General features: G+C 44.0%; 1 protein-coding gene across 1 annotated transcript in view; it reads right to left on the bottom strand.

Annotated features, from left to right (window-relative positions):
• Positions 1-19,844, bottom strand: part of ARMH3 (armadillo like helical domain containing 3) — a 213,076-nt gene that overhangs the window by 92,932 nt on the left and 100,300 nt on the right. The window contains exons 20-21 of the mRNA XM_073595364.1: positions 5,325-5,407; positions 3,393-3,519 (exon numbers count right to left, since the gene is read on the bottom strand). Coding sequence (XP_073451465.1) covers positions 3,393-3,519; positions 5,325-5,407 — 210 coding nt within the window. The remainder of the gene's footprint in view (positions 1-3,392; positions 3,520-5,324; positions 5,408-19,844) is intronic.

Genomic DNA, 19,844 nt, shown 5'->3' on the forward strand with positions numbered 1-19,844 from the left:
CATTGGGAAGAATCATCCCTTACAGATAGCTACAAAGATCAATGGTGTTAGTGGAAGCTTATCTGAGAGGGAAAAATTTCTCTTTGGTCAAGGAACCCCTAGCAACCTCTGGAGGAACCCTAGAGTTCCATGGAACCCTGGTTGAGAAACCCCAATCTAGCCGATCTTTTGTTGTGACCTCGGGTTGTCTCCTGACCAAGATTCTGCTTACTTTCCAGTGTGACCTTGTCTTTTCTCCTGGCCATGATCATACATTCGCCCTGCCTGCTGTCTTTCCGGTTGTTGACCTCCACATGTCTTGAGCCACATTTCCACTCTGATACATTAGGGTGATGGTCAGTAGAAAGTGTTCCTTACACTTCAAGTCATTGGGAAGAATTCCCCCCTCATTGCTCAAGAAACCCCTAGCAACCTCTGGAGGAACCTTGGTTGTGACCTCAGGTTGCCTCTTGACCAAGATTCAGCTTTCTTCCCAGTGTGACCTCATCCTTCCTCCTGACCATGATTCTACATTCCACCCTGCCCCCTGTCTGCCTTCCTGGTGTCTGACCTCCACCTGCCATGGACCATGCTTCCACTCCGATACATTTTGGTCAGTGGGAAGAACGCTCCTTACACTTGTCGTCATTGGGAAGAATTACAGATAGCTAAAAAGATCAATGGTGTCAGTGGGAACTTATCTGAGAGGGAGAAATTTCTCATTGCTCAAGGAAACCCTGGTTAAGAAACCCTGACCTAGCTGATTGTTGTAACCTCAGGTTGCCTCCTGATCAAGATTCAGCTTTCTTCCCAGTGTGACCTCATCCTTTCTCCTGACCAGGATTCTATATTCTGCCCTCCCGGTTGCTGACCTCGACCTGCCTTGGACGGGGTGAAGGTCACATGTGTAAAAACGTGGAGCCAAGATTTAACCAGCAGTTTTGGAGATCATGTTGAAGGGCGCTTGTTTTCCCGCTTTTGAAACGCACATCAATCTCAGATCTGTAGATTCCGATTTATTTCAAATAACCACTCGTTACCATATACGCTTGCACCAACGTCATCGGCGCATGCGCACTAAAGAAAGGGCACAATCATTTTTATAGGGCTCGGGCCGTGACCGCCGGCTACCGCGCGCATGCGTGGGAGTGATGTCACAGAGCCGGAGTCCACGACCCTGAAAGGAAGAGGGGTGAAGATGGATGCGGCCACCAGCGGAGGGGGGGGGGCATCGGGGGCTTCGTTTGCAGGTAAGTGGCACATAATGGGCTAGTTTGCGATGCATGCTAGCCCATTATGCTTCTTCTTTGCAGGGGGCAAAAAAAAAAAAAAAGAGGATGTAAAACCGATCAGGGTTTACTTCCTCTTTAGTCAAAGAAATATGCAATATGCAATTTTTAGATTGTAAGCTCTAACCAGCAGGGCCCTCTGATTCCTCTTGTACCAAATTGTAATGTAACTGCACTGTCTGACCTCATGTTGTAAAGCGCTGCGCAAACTGTTGGCGCTATATAAATCCTGTATAATAATAATAATAATAAATAATAATACATTTCCCCATCAATTGATAAAAATAAAACAATTTAAATATATTGTGTATTTTTTAAATCACTTCTTCACGTCAGTCTAAAACTTTTGCACAGTGCTGTCTCTAACAGTCGCAGGATAGAAATATTATTGAAAACATACAGGATTTCAGTCTTAAACTGGCAGCACAAAGAGCAATAAAAGCCACAATGCTCTATAACTCCAAGCCATTACTAACGATGATTTCCGATTGGATGCCTGGCCGCATTGCTCTTCACATAACAAACATTCTTGGATATGTCAGACCTATTAATATACTCCTTTTACGGTTTTGTGAGAACGCAGGTACATTCTTCTTCCATACTAGGATATAAGGCCAGCGAGCAGACAGGGGTTCCTATGGGTATCCGAGAGGAGATATATATATATATTTCCTGATCAATTGCAAACTGACTTCAGCCTGCTCCGTGGTTACCATGGAAACAGGGATCCCTGTCAAGTCTAGGCCGGGTTCATGTGACATTGTGACAGTGACAAAACAAACAGCGATAACGGGATGCTTGCAAGCTCAACTTTATCAGGCTGTTCAGACAGGCGGCGGTCAATAACCTCATTGTTCGGGGCGCCCGTCCTAATGGTTGGGTTATTTGTTATGTTCAGAGGGGCCGCGGGCGACGTTGTATAATGAGAACCTGCTTTGCGTGCGCTGCGGAGGAAGAAAATTTGCTACAGTGTGTCTGAAAATGTAATATGTTGCAGCTCGTCGGCCCTTCGATGTGCTGGCTGCAGTTTATGTTCACCTGGCGATCAAGTATTTTTATATTCAAGAAGAAGACCAGGCCGCCTTCTGAAGTTAAAAATCTGTATTTTCTTCTAGAAATGTACTTAGAACCCCCAAACATTTCATATATTATATATATATATAGATAGATAGATAGATAGAATATATATTATATTAAAATATATATATATATATATATATATATATATTATATTAATATATATATATATATTTTTTAGCAGAGACCCTATAGAATAAAATGGCGGTTGTTACAATATTTTGAAATATATTAGAACCCCCAAACATTTTATATATTATATATATATATATATATATATATATATATATATATATATATATATATATATATATATATATGCATACACACACACACATACATACACATATATATATATATATATAATTTTTTATTTTTAGCAGAGACCCTATAGAATAAAATGGCGGTCGTTGCAATATTTTGAGATATATTAGAACCCCCAAACATATTATATATAAATATATCGATATAGAGATATCTATAGAGGTGTAATATACATAGAGATATATCTATATAGATTATATATATATATATATATTAGCAGAGACCCTATAGAATAAAATGGTGGTCGTTGCAATATTTTCCTAGAAAATTACTTAGAACCCCCAAACATATTATATATAAATATATCTATGTAAATCTCTCTCTCTCTATATATATATATATATATATATATATATATATATATATAGAGAGAGAGAGAGAGAGAGAGAGAGAGAGAGAGAGAGAGAGAGAGAGAGAGAGAGAGAGAGAGAGAGAGAGAGAGAGAAGAGAGAGAAGAGAGAGAAGAGAAGAGAGAGAGAGAAATATAGATATATATATATATATATATATATATATATATCTCTATATAGAGATATATATAGAGATATATCTATATATAATGTTTGGGGGTTCCAAGTAATTTTCTAGCAAAAAAATAACGATTTTCAGGTGTAAGCAACAAGTGTCAGAGAAATGCCGGTTCTTGAAGTGGTTATAAACCGGTTTGTTCTGTATGGTATAGTGACGGGTTCTCTTTCTCCAGTAGAGTTCTGAAGCTCTTACCCATAGAGTAGAGATTGTCGAATATCTGATGCATTCGGATGATTTCATAGTAGAGCTCGTCGTAGCTGCCCGGCGTTGGAAGGAAGGTATCGCCGTATGTAATAAACATATTAAACAAATTGATGACCTGAGAGAGAAAAAAAAAAAGAAAAGATCTCTTTAGCACTCCGGAAGGAAAATCAAGCAGAAGACAACAACATGTCCAACATCATTATAGAGTTTATTTTTCGGCAATAATGCTACAAAGCACTTAAAAGAGCAAAAATTCTAATAACGTTTTTTAGAGCGTAATAAAAACGCGCTTTCACTTTTCTGTAGTTCAGCCATTTCTCTGGGCTACCCGAGGAAACTGAGGAGTACATGAACGATCCACGGAATGTGAAAAAAGTCGTTCTCCTAAGAAAGTCACCATTAAAAGAGACCCTTAAAAAGGACAAATGCAACCTTGTGTCTGCTGACAGCCCCTCGCCCCACCTAGGAACGCTCCATCATTTAATCATTGCCTCCTTGCTCTGTTGCAGGGTAAAGGCGCTTTTACATTTTTAAAAATTAAACAAAGGCTGAAAATTTTGAAAAAAAAATTAAAAAATTAATTTTTACTTTCTGCTATAAAACATATACTATATATATATATATATATATATATATATATATATATATAAAAAATCGAATTTGTCCATAAATTTTGGTCAAAATATATTATGCTCCGTGCCTTTGGTTAAAAAAAAATAAATAAAATTTAAAAAAAAAATCCCAATAAACGTATATTGATTGGTTTGCATAAAATTTATAGCGTTTGCAAACTATGGTGTATATATACAGTCTTTTTTTTTCTTTTTTTTTTTATACTAGTAATGGCAGAAATCAATGACTTTTAGGCTGCTTTCACACTGGGGCGGGCGTTAATGGTACAACGCTGCAACTTTTAGCGGCGCTTTATCGTCGTTTTAGCGGCGCTATTTGCCCGATAGCAGGGTGCTTTTAACCCCCGCTAGCAGCCGAATAAAGGGTTAATAGCCCCAGTTTAGCGCTGCTGCCAAAGAGCTTTGCAGGCGCTTTGGCAGCGGTGCCCATTCATTTCAATGGGCAGGAGCGGTGGAGGAGCGGTGGAGGAGCGGTGTATACAACGCTCCCAAACCGCTCCAAAGATGCCGCTTGCAGGACTTTTTTTTTTTTTTTTTTAACGTCCTGCCAGCGCACCGCTTCAGTGTGAAAGCACTCGGGCTTTCCGAATTAATATTCTGACAAATTTTATTTTTTCGGAAATTCGATGTATCCAAATTTCCAAATTACAGTAGTACCAAATTTAAATAAATGCGAAATGATGAAAAAAAAAATTGACGAAATTTCAATAATTTTCAAATCCTTCAATTTATTGTTACCATAGTAGCATTGTACTACTCTGGGGAAGTGATCAGGATTTTTCTTTTTTTTTTTTTACAGGTTATGATTGCTTCTAGCAGTGCATTACATTGCTATAAGCAAGCATTTTACTGAATGAAACTGATTCATTTAGTTTATTTTGTTGTAATTTGCTGTGATTGGCCAGAGCTAAATCACATGGTACAGATGGGCTGTGATTGGCCCTGGCTGTACCATGTGATCACACGGACCAATCACAGCCTGCAACACAATTGTACACAATGGATGGCGTGAAAGGAAGCCATCCATTGCATCAAACTGTCATGTGGCCTGCTGGGATTGGTCACGGCGATCACATGGTACCGGTAGCGAGCCGGTACACTGATCAGCCATCGACTGTCTGCATGGCACAATCCGTGAGGAGGTCATATAACGACCACCCAGATGGACAAGAGGCCCGCCCAGGCGTCACCTTGTTATAGGCTGGGCGGGAAGTGGTCAACCATGTAAAAAGGGTCATTCAGTTCGGCTTTACTGACAGGTCCACTTTAAAGTCAGAGAAATACGTACCATCAGAGCCAAGGTAAAAATGTTGTGTTTTGCAAGCAGAGCCGTCTCGTAGGACATGAGGAACTTCAACAAATTTATGAGGGCTGGAAAATAAAACAACAAATAAAAATGTAAATCACAAAATATCACATCCGTGGTGGGGGAGGGGGGCCAGACGTAAAAAAATCGCTACGTGAACAATCACAGCGCAGGTTTGCGTCTCGTTCTGCAAAGCCTTCCCTCTGAATGGAAGGCGAAGTGCGAGATGGAAATGTCTCCTATCAATATTACACAGGAAATAGATTTCTGAGCTGAATGCAGCGACACCGGGGCCCCGGGTGACCTTTCCCGAGAAAAGCTTCCCTCCACTAACATATACAATGAGGACCCGGGGTGATCATATTCTCACTGCAAACACATTTATTTACTCAGAAACCCATGTAAAACCACCGGGGGGATAAGGGGAGGATGGATTTTTATGCCGGAGATCAAGCCTGGCTGGTCTTTAACAAAAACTGTCTTAGAAACCATTGACCAGAAGAGGTAAAGAACCTTCAACCAATAAAGAATATAACTCTATAGGCTCAGAAGGGCCCTCTCACACCGCCCCAGTTCTAAAACACGCTTTAATGCACATGCATTGAATATCTGGATGTTAAGGACATCGGTGGGTGCCGGCTTTGCTATTCACTGCTTAAGTAGCCGGCAGACCTCAGCAATGAAAAGCAGAGCCAATACCCACAGGTGTCCTTAACAACCATTGAAAAGCAGAGCTGGCACCCGCAGGTGTCCTTAACGACCAGTGAACAGCAAAGCTGGCACCTGCAGGCGTCCTTAACGACCATTGAATAGGGGAGCCGGAACAGACAGGCGTCCTTAACGACCAGTGAATAGGGGAGCCGGAATAGACAGGTGTCCTTAACGACCAGTGAATAGGGGAGCCAGTACCAACAGGTGTCCTCAACGACCAGTGAACAGCAAAGCTGGCACCTGCAGGCGTCCTTAACGACCATTGAATAGGGGAGCCGGAACAGACAGTCGTCCTTAACCATTGAATAGGGGAGCCATAACAGACAGGTGTCCTTAACGACCAGTGAATAGGGGAGCCAATACCCGAAGGTGTCCTTAACAACCATTGAAAAGCAGAGCTGGCACCCGCAGGTGTCCTTAACGACCAGTAAACAGCAAAGCTGGCACCTGCAGGCATCCTTAACGACCATTGAATAGGGGAGCCGGAACAGACAGGTGTCCTTAACAACCAGTGAATAGGGGAGCCAGTACCCACAGGTGTCCTTAACGACCAGTGAATAGGGGAGCCAGTACCCACAGGTGTCCTTAACGACCAGTGAATAGGGGAGCCAGTACCCACAGGTGTCCTTAACGACCAGTGAATAGGGGAGCCAGTACCCACAGGTGTCCTTAATGCCCAGTGAACAGCGAAGCTGGCACCTGCAGACGTCCTTAACGGCCATTGAATAGGGGAGCCAGAACACACAGGCGTACTTAACGACCAGTGAATAGGGGAGTCGGCACCTGCCAGCATCCTTAAAGTGATTGTAAAGATTTGCGTTTTTTTTTTTTTTTTTAAATAACAAACATGTTAAAACTTACCTCCACTGTGCAGCTCGTTTTGCACAGAGTGGCCCCGAACCTCGTCTTCTGGGGTCCCCCTGGCGGCTTTTGTGGCTCCTCCCGCATCGTATAATCCCCTAGAAGAAGTGCTCTCCCGGGGGGGGGTTACCTTGTGGGTGTGCTCCCGAGTCCAGCATTTGCGTCCATAGACACAAATGCCAGACTGGGCCCCGCCCCCTGCATCATTGAATTTGATTGACAGCAGCGGGAGCCAATGGCTGCGCTGCTATCAATCTATCCAATCAAGAGCCAAGAACCCCGGGCAGAGGAGGAGCGCGTCTTCACTGGGTGAAATTCCAGGGCTCAGATAAGTAAAACGGGGGGGGGGGGGGTCGGGGGTGGCCGGTGACTGCCGGGTGTTTTTTCACCTTAATGCATAGGATGCGCATGGGTTTACAACCCCTTTAACAACTAATGATATACTAGTCATTATATACGCATGCAGGTACCAGCTCCGCAATTCACTGGTTGTTAACGATGCCTGCAGGTGCTGGGTCCGCTATTCACTGGTTGTTAAGGACACGGTGGGTGCCAACTGTTTGCAAGTGGTTTACCAGGATTATGGCTGAAGCTATCAAAAAAGACTTGCAGCTGTAATTGCAGTGAAAGGGGGTTCTACAAAGTATTGACTCTGGGGGGCTGAATACAAATGCTCCCCAAACTTTTCACATATTTATTTGTAACAAATTTTGAAAACCATTTATCATCTTCCTTCCACTTCACAATTATGTGCCGCTTTGTGTTGATCCATCAAATAAAATCCCAATAAAATACATTTACATTTTTGGTTGTAACGTGACAAAATGTGGACAATTTCAAGGGGTATGAATACTTTTTCAAGGCACTGTATTTGTGTTTGAAAAACCACTGCACAAATACTGTGTGGCATAAAAAATTGCAACGATTGCCATCTTATTCTCTGTGGTCTCTGCTAAAAAAAAAAAAAAAAAAAAAAATTATATATATATATATAAGTAATACACACATACATACATATTAAGGTTTGGGGGTTCTAAGTAATTATACAGGTTTTTACTTGTAAACAAAAAAGTGTCAGAAAAGGCCTGGTCCTTAAAGTGGTGTTCCACCCTAAAAAGGAATAAAAAAAAACATTTGGATATTTTTTTTTTTTACTCACCTCTAAATGCCTGTTGCTAGGTGGTCCCTCATAGTCTGCCTCTTTCAGTGCCTGGGCTGGTGACATCACTTCCCCCTCGGCACAGGAAGGGCTCAGCTCTGCTCCCTCCCTCCTGTCAATCATCTGGGACCCATTACAGGTCCCAGGTGACTGAGCAGCCAATCACGGCGCGCGGCGCTGCTCGCGCATGCGCAGTGGGTGCCAGGCTGTGAAGCCACAGCCCGGCGCCCACAGTTGCAATGCCGGCGCCACTGAACGGAGGGGGAGACGAGCGGGGCTTCTATCCCCCGCATCGTTGGCCCCCGGGACAGGTAAGTGTCCAATTAAAAGTCAGCAGCTGCAGTATTTGTAGCTGCTGACATTTAATTTTTTTTTTTTTTTTTTGACTGGCCCTCCTCTTTAAGTGGGTATACCAATATCACGTGACATGAAAGTTCCAGCTACCACCATTTTATTCTCCAGGGGGAGAGCTTTCAGAAAATATTTTACATTTTAGGGATTTAAAGTGAAAGAAAAGGCTTGTTGTTAAGTAACTTCATGCAATCAGTTCAGTAATGTGAGTACATTGGTATGTCCAAAATATTTGAAAGCTATGAGTATTTACCTTTCTCCTTTATAGTGCGTTGTGGTCATGTGAATGCAACACCCCCCCCCCCCCCCCCGTTCACCCTGGTGGGCGTGTCTAGTCTTTGGCAGCCTCCTCAAATGATTAAACATGACCTCTGGATGGAGCAGTGCTGTGCAGAAAGGGGGCGGGTCAGGGAGGCCCACTCAATAGTATCCCCCAGCTCTGCTGCCGCTCTACCCAGTATTATCCCCCAGCTCTACTGATCCCCTACTCAATAGTAACCCCAGCTCTGCTGATCCCCCTACTCAATAGTAACCCCAGCTCTGCTGATCCACCTACTCAGTAGTAACCCCCAACTCTGCTGATGCCCCACTCAGTAGTAACCCCCAGCTCTGCTGATGGCCCACTCAGTAGTAACCCCCAGCTCTGCTGATGGCCCACTCAGTAGTAATCCCCAACATTGCTGATCCCCTGCTCAGTAGTGCCCCCAACTCTGCTGACCCCCTACTTAGTAGTAACCCCCAGCTTTGCTGATGCCCCACTCAGTAGTAACCCCAACTCTGCTGATCCTCTGCTCAATAGTAACCCCCAGCTCTGCTGATGCCCCACTCAGTAGTAACCCCCAGCTCTGCTGATCCCCTGCTCAGTAGTAACCCCCAGCTCTGTTGATCCCCTGCTCAGTAGTAACCCCCCAGCTCTGCTGATCCCCTGCTCAGTAGTAACCCCCCAGCTCTGCTGATCCCCTGCTCAGTAGTAAACCCAACCTCTTCTGATGCCCCACTCAGTAGTAACCCCCAGCTCTGCTGATGCCCCATTCAGTAGTAACCCCCAGCTCTGCTGATGCCCCCAATTCAGTAATAAAACCCAGCTCTGCTGATGCCCCATTCAGTAGAAACCCCCAGCTCTGCTGATGCCCCATTCAGTAGTAATCCCCCAGCTCTGCCGATGCCCCATTCAGTAGTAACCCCCAGCTCCGCTGATGCCCCACTCAGTAGTAACCCCCAGCTCTGCTGATCCCCTACTCAGTAGTAACCCCCAGCTATGCAAATTCCCTGCTCAGTACTAGCCCCCCAACTCCACTGATCCCCTTAGTCGTATCCCCCAGCTCTGCTGATCCCTTACTCAGTAGTGACCCCCATCTCTGCTAATGCCCTACTCAGTAGTAACCCCCAGCTCCACTGATCCTCCTCTCTCTTCCTGCTATATTGCTCACCACGTGTGCCATCTGCTATTTTCTCCTGCTGTGGTCACCCAGCTCTGCTGATCCTCCGCTGCTCAGTCCTCTCTCCAGTCCCCGCTCACCTTCCACTATAGTGTTCCCACCCTGCATGCCACATATGCCATCAACGAGTTGCTCCGCTCCAGCCTGGCCCTTTTTCTCAACTTTCCCTGCTACTTCATGTTGCACACCAGACACTTTATTTTTTTTTTTTTATTTGTAATTCCACTTTGAATAATCTTTAGGCCCCAAATTATTTCTGGCAGTGAAAGGGTTAACAGGCAATACCGATGTGCCAAGTATAATGACCAGCTTTCACCTTCCATCTGTATGGAGCAGACACGTCAGTCTGATGGGAAATGCTGCACAGAGTAAAATAAACAGGGAAGATAGAGGACAACAAGAAGCCGTCCAACAATCATAAACGGAAAATTGGCCGGCGCAGCAGAACGCCATAAAAGAGAGAGAAGCCGCGTCTGAACTGTCACTTGTAAACATCTGAGCCGCCTGTGCGTGAATCGTCGCCGACACATATGGCTCCTCGCGGATAACGGTTACTTAAAGTGAATGAGATCTTACAGCGAGGACTAGGCTGCTGAGCCAGCACTGTGCGCCCAAAAGCAATTAACAGAGCGAGGACCCCGGAGGACTATACCATACGTGACAACCAATCTCCGACACCACAAGACCGCTCCTTGGGATACGGCGATCATTACAATCGCAACGAGCGCCATTCCATCCCAGACTGAAGAAGGACTCTTCACATCGTGAGATTCCAGATAAACAACCCGCTTCTCTGTGAACGTTTATGGATGATGAGGTCCCCGGGGCTCTTCTACTCCGACACTCAGAATGAGATCTCATGTCCAGCTCTACCGGATCCTCTTCTGGGCTGACCAGAGCTATATTATATTATATTATAATATTATATATATATATATATATATATATATATATATATATATATATATATATATATATATATATATATAGTGTCTTGAAAAAGTATTCATACCCCTTGAAATATTCAACATTTTGTCATGTTCCAATCAAAAACGTAAATGTATTTTATTGGGATTTTATGTGATAGACCAACACAAAGTGGCTCATAATTGTGAAGTAGAAGGAAAATGATAAATGTTTTTCAAACATTTTTTACAAATAAATATGTGAAAAGTGTGGGGTACATTTGTATGGCGCCCCCCGGAGTCAATACTTTGTAGAACCCCCTTTCTCTACAAGTCTTTTTGGGGATGTCTCTACCAGCTTTGCACATCTAGAGAGGGACATTTTTGCCCATTCTTCTTTGTAAAATATCTCAAGCTCTGTCAGATTGGATGGAGAGCGTCTGTGAACAACAATTTTCAAGTCTTGTCACAGATTTTCAATGTGATTTAGGTCTGGACTTTGACTGGGCCATTCTAACACATGAATATGCTTTGATCTAAACCATTCCATTGTAGCTCTGGCTGTATGTTTAGGGTCTTTGTCCTGCTGGAAGATGAACCTCCGCCCCAGTCTCAAGTCTTTTGCAGACTTCTAATCTTTTCTTCTAAGATTGTCCTGTATTTGTTTCCATCCATCTTCCCATCAACTCTGATCAGCTTCCCTGTCCCTGCTGAAGAAAAGCATCCCCACAGCATGATGCTGCCACCACCATGTTTCACGGTGAGGATGGTATGTTCAGGGTGATGTGCAGTGTTAGTTTTCCGCCACACATAACGTTTTGCTTTTAGGCCAAAAAGTTAAATTATGGTCTCATCTGACCAGAGCACCTTCTTCCACATGTTTGCCGTGTCCTCCACATGGCTTCTCACAAACTGCAAACAAGACTTCTTATGACTTTCTTTCACCAATGTCTTTCTTCTTGTCACTCTTCCATAAAGGTCAGATTTGTGGAGAACACGACTAATAGTTGTCCTGTGGACAGATTCTCCCACCTGAGCTGTGGATCTCTGCGGCTCCTCCAGAGTTACCATGGACCTCTTGGCTGCTTCTCTGATGAATGCTCTCCTTGCCCGGCCGGTCAGTTTAGGTGGACGGCCATGTCTTGGTAGGTTTGCAGTTGTGCCATACTCTTTCCATTTTCGGATGATGGATTGAACAGAGCTCCGTGAGATGTTCAAAGCATGGACTAATGATCCAGATCAGTTGGTCAGCGAAGACCAACTGATCTGGACCATTAGTCCATGCACATCAGCTGCAGGATGGATAAAATCTTGTAGCAGGATAGATGTGCACCCCCCCCCCCCCCACCCCAGGCCATAGTTTGGAGACCCCTGCAGTAGAGCATACCATTTTAAGTTAATAATTTTTCCCCCTCAGTATCTAACCGCACTTCTCTGCCTTATTCCCATATTACACAGCATGTCAGTTCCTAAAGACGTGCAAACCTATCAGTTACCGAAACTATGAAAAATGAGGAAAAAAAAAAAAAAAAAAAAAAGATACTCCTTTCCTATGATATTTATACAATGTAACCTTTTCTGTTCCTATATTTCCTATCCCTGTGTGTATTTCAGAAGTACTCCGGCTCGAATGTGCCCTACTTATTGATCCAGTAACAGTGTTCAAGGCACGTCTTAATAGAAATCCGAGGTGCACAGCTTTCTGTTAATTAATAGAAGACTTTGCGGTAAGTGGAGCTAAAATTAGAAGGTGGCAGGTGAAGAGATCTGACGGCACTCCTTTCCCCGACGGGCAGTAATAATGACGGCATGAAAAATGGCACTGGAGGTTTCTGGCGTCTTATCTACAAGCACCAAACACAGGGGGAGGACATCCATCATGGGGGACCAGGTGACTGGCTCATCAGTGGGCCCTCTGCTTTCATCACACAGATTAACCCATCAATCATCCTATATATAGAGGTGTGCGAATGGTGAACACACACCAATACAGCGCCTTGAAAAAGTATTCATACCCCTTGAAATTTTCCACATTTTGTCATGTTACAACCAAAAACGTAAATGTATTTTATTGGGATTTTATGTGATAGACCAACACAAAGTGGCACATAATTGTGAAGTGGAAGGAAAATGATAAATGGTTTTCAACATTTTTTACAAATAAATATGTGAAAAGTGTGGGGGGGGGACATTTGTATGGCGCCCCCCGGAGTCAATAGTTTGTACAACCCCCTTCCTCTGCAATTACAGCTGCAAGTCTTTTTGGGGATGTCTCTACCAGCTTTGCACATCTAGAGAGGGACAATTTTGCCCATTCTTCTTTGCAAAATATATCTCAAGCTCTGTCAGATTGGATGGAGAACATCTGTGAACAGCAATTTTCGAGTCTTGCCACAAATTCTCAATGTGATTTAGGTCTGGACTGTGACTGGGCCATTCTAACACATGAATATGCTTTGATCTAAACCAGGGGTCTCCAAACGTTTCACTTTGAGGGCCACATTATGCATTTTTCACAAATTCACAGCCGAAAAAAAAAAAAAAAAAAAAAAAAAGAAAATTAGAAACGAATCTGCAGCAGAATAGAATTTGACAGGCTGCCGGCAGTAGAGCTGGATGGCGCACCTGTATCCTCCACTAGCACCTAAAAGCAGTAACCTCATGCACGGGGGCTAAACTTCCAGTGCGCACAGGGCCTTACATATGTGTTACCATCACACACACCTCCAAACATTTGGTCCCCATCAGACCACCTGCTGCTCATTTGTGTCCCCATCAGACCCCCCCCCCCCCCCCACGCACATTTACATCCCCATCAGAGCCCCCAGCATATTTGTGTCCCCATCAGAGCTCCCTTCCATATTTGCATCCTCATTAGAGCCACACTGCATTTTTATGTCCCCCATCAGAGCCCCCCTGCATATTTATCTCCACATCAGAACCCCCCTGCATTTTTATGTCCCTCATCAGAGCTCCCCTGCATATTTATCTCCACATCAGAACCCCCCTGCATTTTTATGTCCCCCATCAGAGCCCCCCTGCATATTTATTTCCCCATCAGAGCCCCCTGCATATTTATGTCCCCATCAGAGCCCCCCTGCATATTTATATCCCCATCAGAGCCCCCTGCATATTTATTTCCCCATCAGAGCTCCCTTCCATATTTGCATCCTCATTAGAGCCACACTGCATTTTTATGTCCCCCATCAGAGCCCCCCTGCATATTGATGTCCCCATCAGAGCCCCCCTGCATATTGATGTCCCCTTCAGAGCCCCCCTGAATATTGATGTCCCCATCAGAGCCCCCCTGCATATGAATGTCCCCATCAGAGTTCCCTTCCATATTTGTATCCTCATCAGAGCCCCCCTGCATTTTTATATCCCCCATCAGAGCCCCCCCCTGCATTTTTACGTCCCCATCAGAGCCCCCTGCATATTGATGTCCCCTTCAGAGCCCCCCTGAATATTGATGTCCCCATCAGAGCCCCCCTGCATATGAATGTCCCCATCAGAGTTCCCTTCCATATTTGTATCCTCATCAGAGCCCCCCTGCATTTTTATATCCCCTATCAGAGCCCCCCCCCCTGCATTTTTATGTCCCCATCAGAGCCCCCTGCAAATGTATGTCCCCATCAGAGCTCCCTTCCATATTTGGATCCTCATCAGAGCCCCCCTGCATTGTTATGTCCCCATCAGAGCCCCCCTGCATATTGATGTCCCCATCAGAGCCCCCCTGCATATTGATGTCCCCTTCAGAGCCCCCCTGAATATTGATGTCCCCATCAGAGCCCCCCTGCATATGAATGTCCCCATCAGAGTTCCCTTCCATATTTGTATCCTCATCAGAGCCCCCCTGCATTTTTATATCCCCCATCAGAGCCCCCCCCTGCATTTTTACGTCCCCATCAGAGCCCCCTGCATATTGATGTCCCCTTCAGAGCCCCCCTGAATATTGATGTCCCCATCAGAGCCCCCCTGCATATGAATGTCCCCATCAGAGTTCCCTTCCATATTTGTATCCTCATCAGAGCCCCCCTGCATTTTTATATCCCCTATCAGAGCCCCCCCCCCTGCATTTTTATGTCCCCATCAGAGCCCCCTGCAAATGTATGTCCCCATCAGAGCTCCCTTCCATATTTGGATCCTCATCAGAGCCCCCCTGCATTGTTATGTCCCCATCAGAGCCCCCCTGCATATTTATGTCCCCATCAGAGCCCCCCTGCATATTGATGTCCCCATCAGAGCCCCCCTGCATATTGATGTCCCCATCAGAGCCCCCCTGCATATGAATGTCCCCATCAGAGCTCCCTTCCATATTTGTATCCTCATCAGAGCCCCCCTGCATTTTTATATCCCCCATCAGAGCCCCCCTGCATATTCATGTCCCCATCAGAGCCCCCCTGCATATTTATTTCCCCATCAGAGCTCCCTTCCATATTTGGATCCTCTGCAGAGCCCCCCTGCATTGTTATGTCCCCATCAGAGTCCCCCTGCATATTTATGTCCCCATCAGAGCCCCTCTGCATTTTTATGTCCCCATCAGAGCGCCCTGCATATTTGTGACCCCATCAAAGCCCCCCTGCATATTTTTGTCCCGATCAGAGCCCCCCTGCATATTTGTGACCTCACCAGAGCCCCCTTGCATTTTTAAGTCCTCATTAGAGCCCCCCTGCATATTTATGTCCCCATCAGAGCCCCCCTGCATATTTGTAACCTCATCAGAGCCCCTCTGGTATCAGAGTAAAGGGGCTGAATACAAATGCCCCCCTCCCCCACACCCACTTTTCACATATTTATTTGTAAAAAACGTTGAAAACCATTTATCATATTCCTTCCACTTCACAATTATGTGCCACTTTGTGTTGGTCTATCACATTAAATCCCAATAAAACACATTTATGTTTTTTGGTTGTTACATGACAAAATGTGGAAAAACTTCAAGGGGTATGAATACTGTATATACTGTATATACTGTATATACAGCGGGTAAAATAATGTATATACTGTATATACAGCAGGTAAAATAAGTATTGAACACGTCATCATTTTTCTAGGTAAATATATTTCTAAAAGGTGATATTGACTTGAAATTTTCCCCACATGCCGGTAACAATCCATGTAATCCATACAAAGAAACCAAAAAACAAATACGTTCAGAAATTAGGATCGTGTAATAAAATGGAAGGACACAGAGAAAAGGTATTGAACCCACTAACTGAAATGTATTTAATACTTGGTACAAAATCCTTTGTTAGTGATGACGGCTTCAAGACTCGGGCTCCTGTATGGAGGAACTAGTTTCATGCATTGCTCGGGTATGATTTTGGCCCATTCTTCCACATGAACAGTCTTCAAATCTTGAAGGTCCCGTGGGCCTCTTCTATGAACTCTGATCTTTAGTTCTCTCCATAGATTTTCTATTGGATCCAAGTCAGGTGATTGGCTGGGGGCAATTCTAGCAGCTTTATTTTCTTTCTTTGAAACCAATGGAGAGTTTCCTTTGCTTTGTGCTTGGGATGAGATGTCCGCCCTCGTTTCATCTTGCATCATCCTTTATCACCATTCAGCCTTCCTTCAAGGATATGAGTACCGTATGCTGAAAAACAGCCCCGCCCTCACCATGATGTTCCCACCTCCAAACCTCACTGTTGGTATGGGGGGTGTTTTTGGGGTGATGTGCCATTTGACCTCCAAACATGGTGTATATTATGGCATCCAAAGAGTTCGATTTTGGTCTCATCTGACCAGACTATATTCTCCCCGTATTTCACAGGCTTGTCTAAATGTTGTGCAGCAAACTTTAACCGAGCTTCGTCATGCTTTTTTTTTCAGCAATGGAGTGTTGCGTGGTGAGCGTGCATACCGGCCATGGCGGGTGAGTGCATTGCTTATTGTGTATCTGCTATTTTCAGGTCTTTCTGAAGCTCTCCACAAGTGGCCCTTGGCTCTCGGACAACTCTTCTGATAATTCTTTTCACTCCTCTGTCAGAAATCTTGTGAGGAGCACCTGGTTGTGGCCGGTTTATGGTGAAATGATGTTCTTTCCACTTCCGGATTATGGCCCCCAACAGTGCTCACTGGAACACTAAGAAGTTAAAAAATCTTTCTGTAACCAATGCCATCCGTATGTTTTGCAACGATAAAGTTGTTAACGTCTTGAGAGAGCTCTTTGTTTTTACCCATCATGAGAGGTTTCTTGTGTGACACCTTGGTAATGAGACATCTTTTTATAGGCCATCAGTTGAGACCGAACCAGTTGATATTATTTTGCACTGACAAGGGGCGGGATTGCCTTTTAATTACTGATAGATGTCAGCTAGTGTCTTAGCTTTCCATGCCATTTTTCACCTCCCTTTCTTCAAGTGTTCAATACATTTTTTCCTGTGTCCTTCCATTTTATTACACACAACTTCATTTCTTAACTTGTTTTGGTGTCCTTGTATGTATGGATTGCATGGATTGTTACCGACGTGGTGAACATTTCATGTCAATACCACCTTTGTGTGCTTAGGGTCATTGTCTTGTTGGAAGGTAAACCTTAGGCCCAGTCTGAGGTCCTGAGCACTCTGGAGAAGATTTTCGTCCAGGATATCCCTGTACTTGGCCGCATTCATCTTTCCCTCGATTGCAACCAGTCGTCCTGTCCCTGCAGCTGAAAAACACCCCCACAGCATGATGCTGCCACCACCGTGCTTCACTGCTGGGACTGTATTGGACAGGTGATTAGCAGTGCCTGGTTTTCTCCACACATACCGCTTAGAATTAAGGGCAAAAAGTTCTATCTTGGTCTCATCAGACCAGAGAATCTTATTTCTCACCATCTTGGAGTCCTTCGGGTGTTTTTTTTTAGCAAACTCCATGCAGGCTTTCATGTGTCTTGCACTGAGGCGAGGCTTCCGTCGGGCCACTCTGCCTGGTTGACTTTCTACAACTTTCTCCCATCTCCCGACTGCATCTCTGGAGCTCAGCCACAGTGATCTTTGGGTTCTTCTTTACCTCTCTCACCAAGGCTCTTCTCCCCGATAGCTCAGTTTGGCCGGACGGCCAGCTCTAAGAAGGGTTCTGGTCGTCCCAAACGTCTTCCATTTAAGGATTATGGAGGCCACTGTACTCTTAGGAACCTTAAGTGCAGCAGACATTTTTTTGTAACCTTGGCCAGATCTGTGCCTTGCCCCAATTCTGTCTCTGAGCTTTTCAGGCAGCTCCTTTGACCTCATAATTCTCATTTGCTCTGACATGCACTGTGAGCTGTAAGGTCTTATATAGACAGGTGTGTGGCTTTCCTAATCAAGTCCAATCAGTATAATCAAACACAGCTGGACTCAAATGAAGGTGTAGAACCATCTCAAGGATGATCAGAAGAAATGGACAACACCTGAGTTATATACATGAGTGTCACAGCAAAGAGTCTGAATACTTAGGACCATGTGATATTTCAGTTTTTCTTTATTAATAAATCTGCAAAAATGGCAACATTTCTGTGTTTTTCTGTCAATATGGGGTGCTGTGTGTACAATATGGGGTGCTGTGTGTACAATATGGGGGGGCTGTGTGTACAATATGGGGTGCTGTGTGTACAGTATGGGGTGCTGTGTGTACAATATGGGGTGCTGTGTGTACAATATGGGGGGGCTGTGTGTACAATATGGGGGGGCTGTGTGTACAATATGGGGTGCAGTGTGTACAATATGGGGTGCTGTGTGTACAATATGGGGTGCTGTGTGTACAATATGGGGTGCTGTGTGTACAATATGGGGGGCTGTGTGTACAATAATGAGGAAAAAAATGAACTTAAATGATTTTAGCAAAAGGCTGCAATATAACAAAGAGTGAAAAATTTAAGGGGGTCTGAATACTTTCCGTCCCCATTGTATTTACCTAGAAAAATGAAGACGTGTGCAATATTTATTTTACCCGCTGTATAAAGAGGCGTGCGCGTGCGAATGATGAACACACACCAATACATATATAATGAAAGGGAATGCACACTAAAATCGTTATTCCCAGTACAAACCTGATATATCGCAGCTTACTAGTCCTTCAATATGATCGCTGAATTAGTTTTCCTTTTTGAGATTTTTTTTTCCCTTGGTGAACGTGGGGACACACACACTCACTCTATCTATGGAGGGGCAGCATTATCACCTTTGGAAAGGATGGGGACCCGAGAAGAGGAGGATGCAAATCCATTACACAGAGCAACATGTTTAAGGACCAGGCCTTTTTCTGACAATTGTTGCCTACAAGTAAAAAAAATTTTTTTTTTTTGCTAGAAAATTACTTAACACCCCCAAACATTATATACACCCCGCCCCCCCCCCCCCAAAATTATATTATATATATATATATATATATATATAATATTTTTAGCAGGGAACCTAGAGAATAAAATGGCAGTTGTTGCAATTTTTTATGTCACACAGTATTTGTGCAGCGGGTTTTCAAACGCATTTTTTTTGGGGGGGGGGGGGGAACAAACTTTAATGAATTAAAAAAAACAAAAAACAGAATATATACCCCAATTTTTTTTGTTGATGTTACGCTGACTAAATAGATACCCAACATGTCACGCTTTAAAATTTCGCACGCTGGCGGAAAGGTGGCAAACTACGGTACTTAAAAAATCTCCATAGGCGAAGCTTTAGTAAAATTTTTAGGTTACCAGTTTAGTTACAGAAGAGGTCTAGCGCTAGAGCTATTGCTCTCGCTCTAACGATCACGGGGATACCTCATGCGTGTGGTGCGAACACTGTTTACATAGGCATGCGCGACTTATGTATGCGTTCGCTTTTGCTTGCGAGCACGGAGGGATTGGGGCGCTTTACTTTCATATCTTTTTTTTTTTTTCTTATTTTACTACTTTTTATTTTACTTTTAACTTTACTTTTTATTTTTTTTTTTTTTACACTGTCCCTTTATTTTTTTGATCACTTTTATTCCTATTACAATTAATGTAAACATCTCTTGTAATACATGTAAGGATGACAGGTCTCTCTTTATGGAGAGATCTGGGAGTCAAAAAGACCCCAAATCTCTGCTTTACCTTTAAAAGCAAAAGATCCAAAAAACTTTTGTT

The sequence above is a fragment of the Aquarana catesbeiana genome, linkage group LG08 (genome assembly GCF_042186555.1).
Source record: "Aquarana catesbeiana isolate 2022-GZ linkage group LG08, ASM4218655v1, whole genome shotgun sequence".
Taxonomy (NCBI): Eukaryota; Metazoa; Chordata; class Amphibia; order Anura; family Ranidae; genus Aquarana; species Aquarana catesbeiana.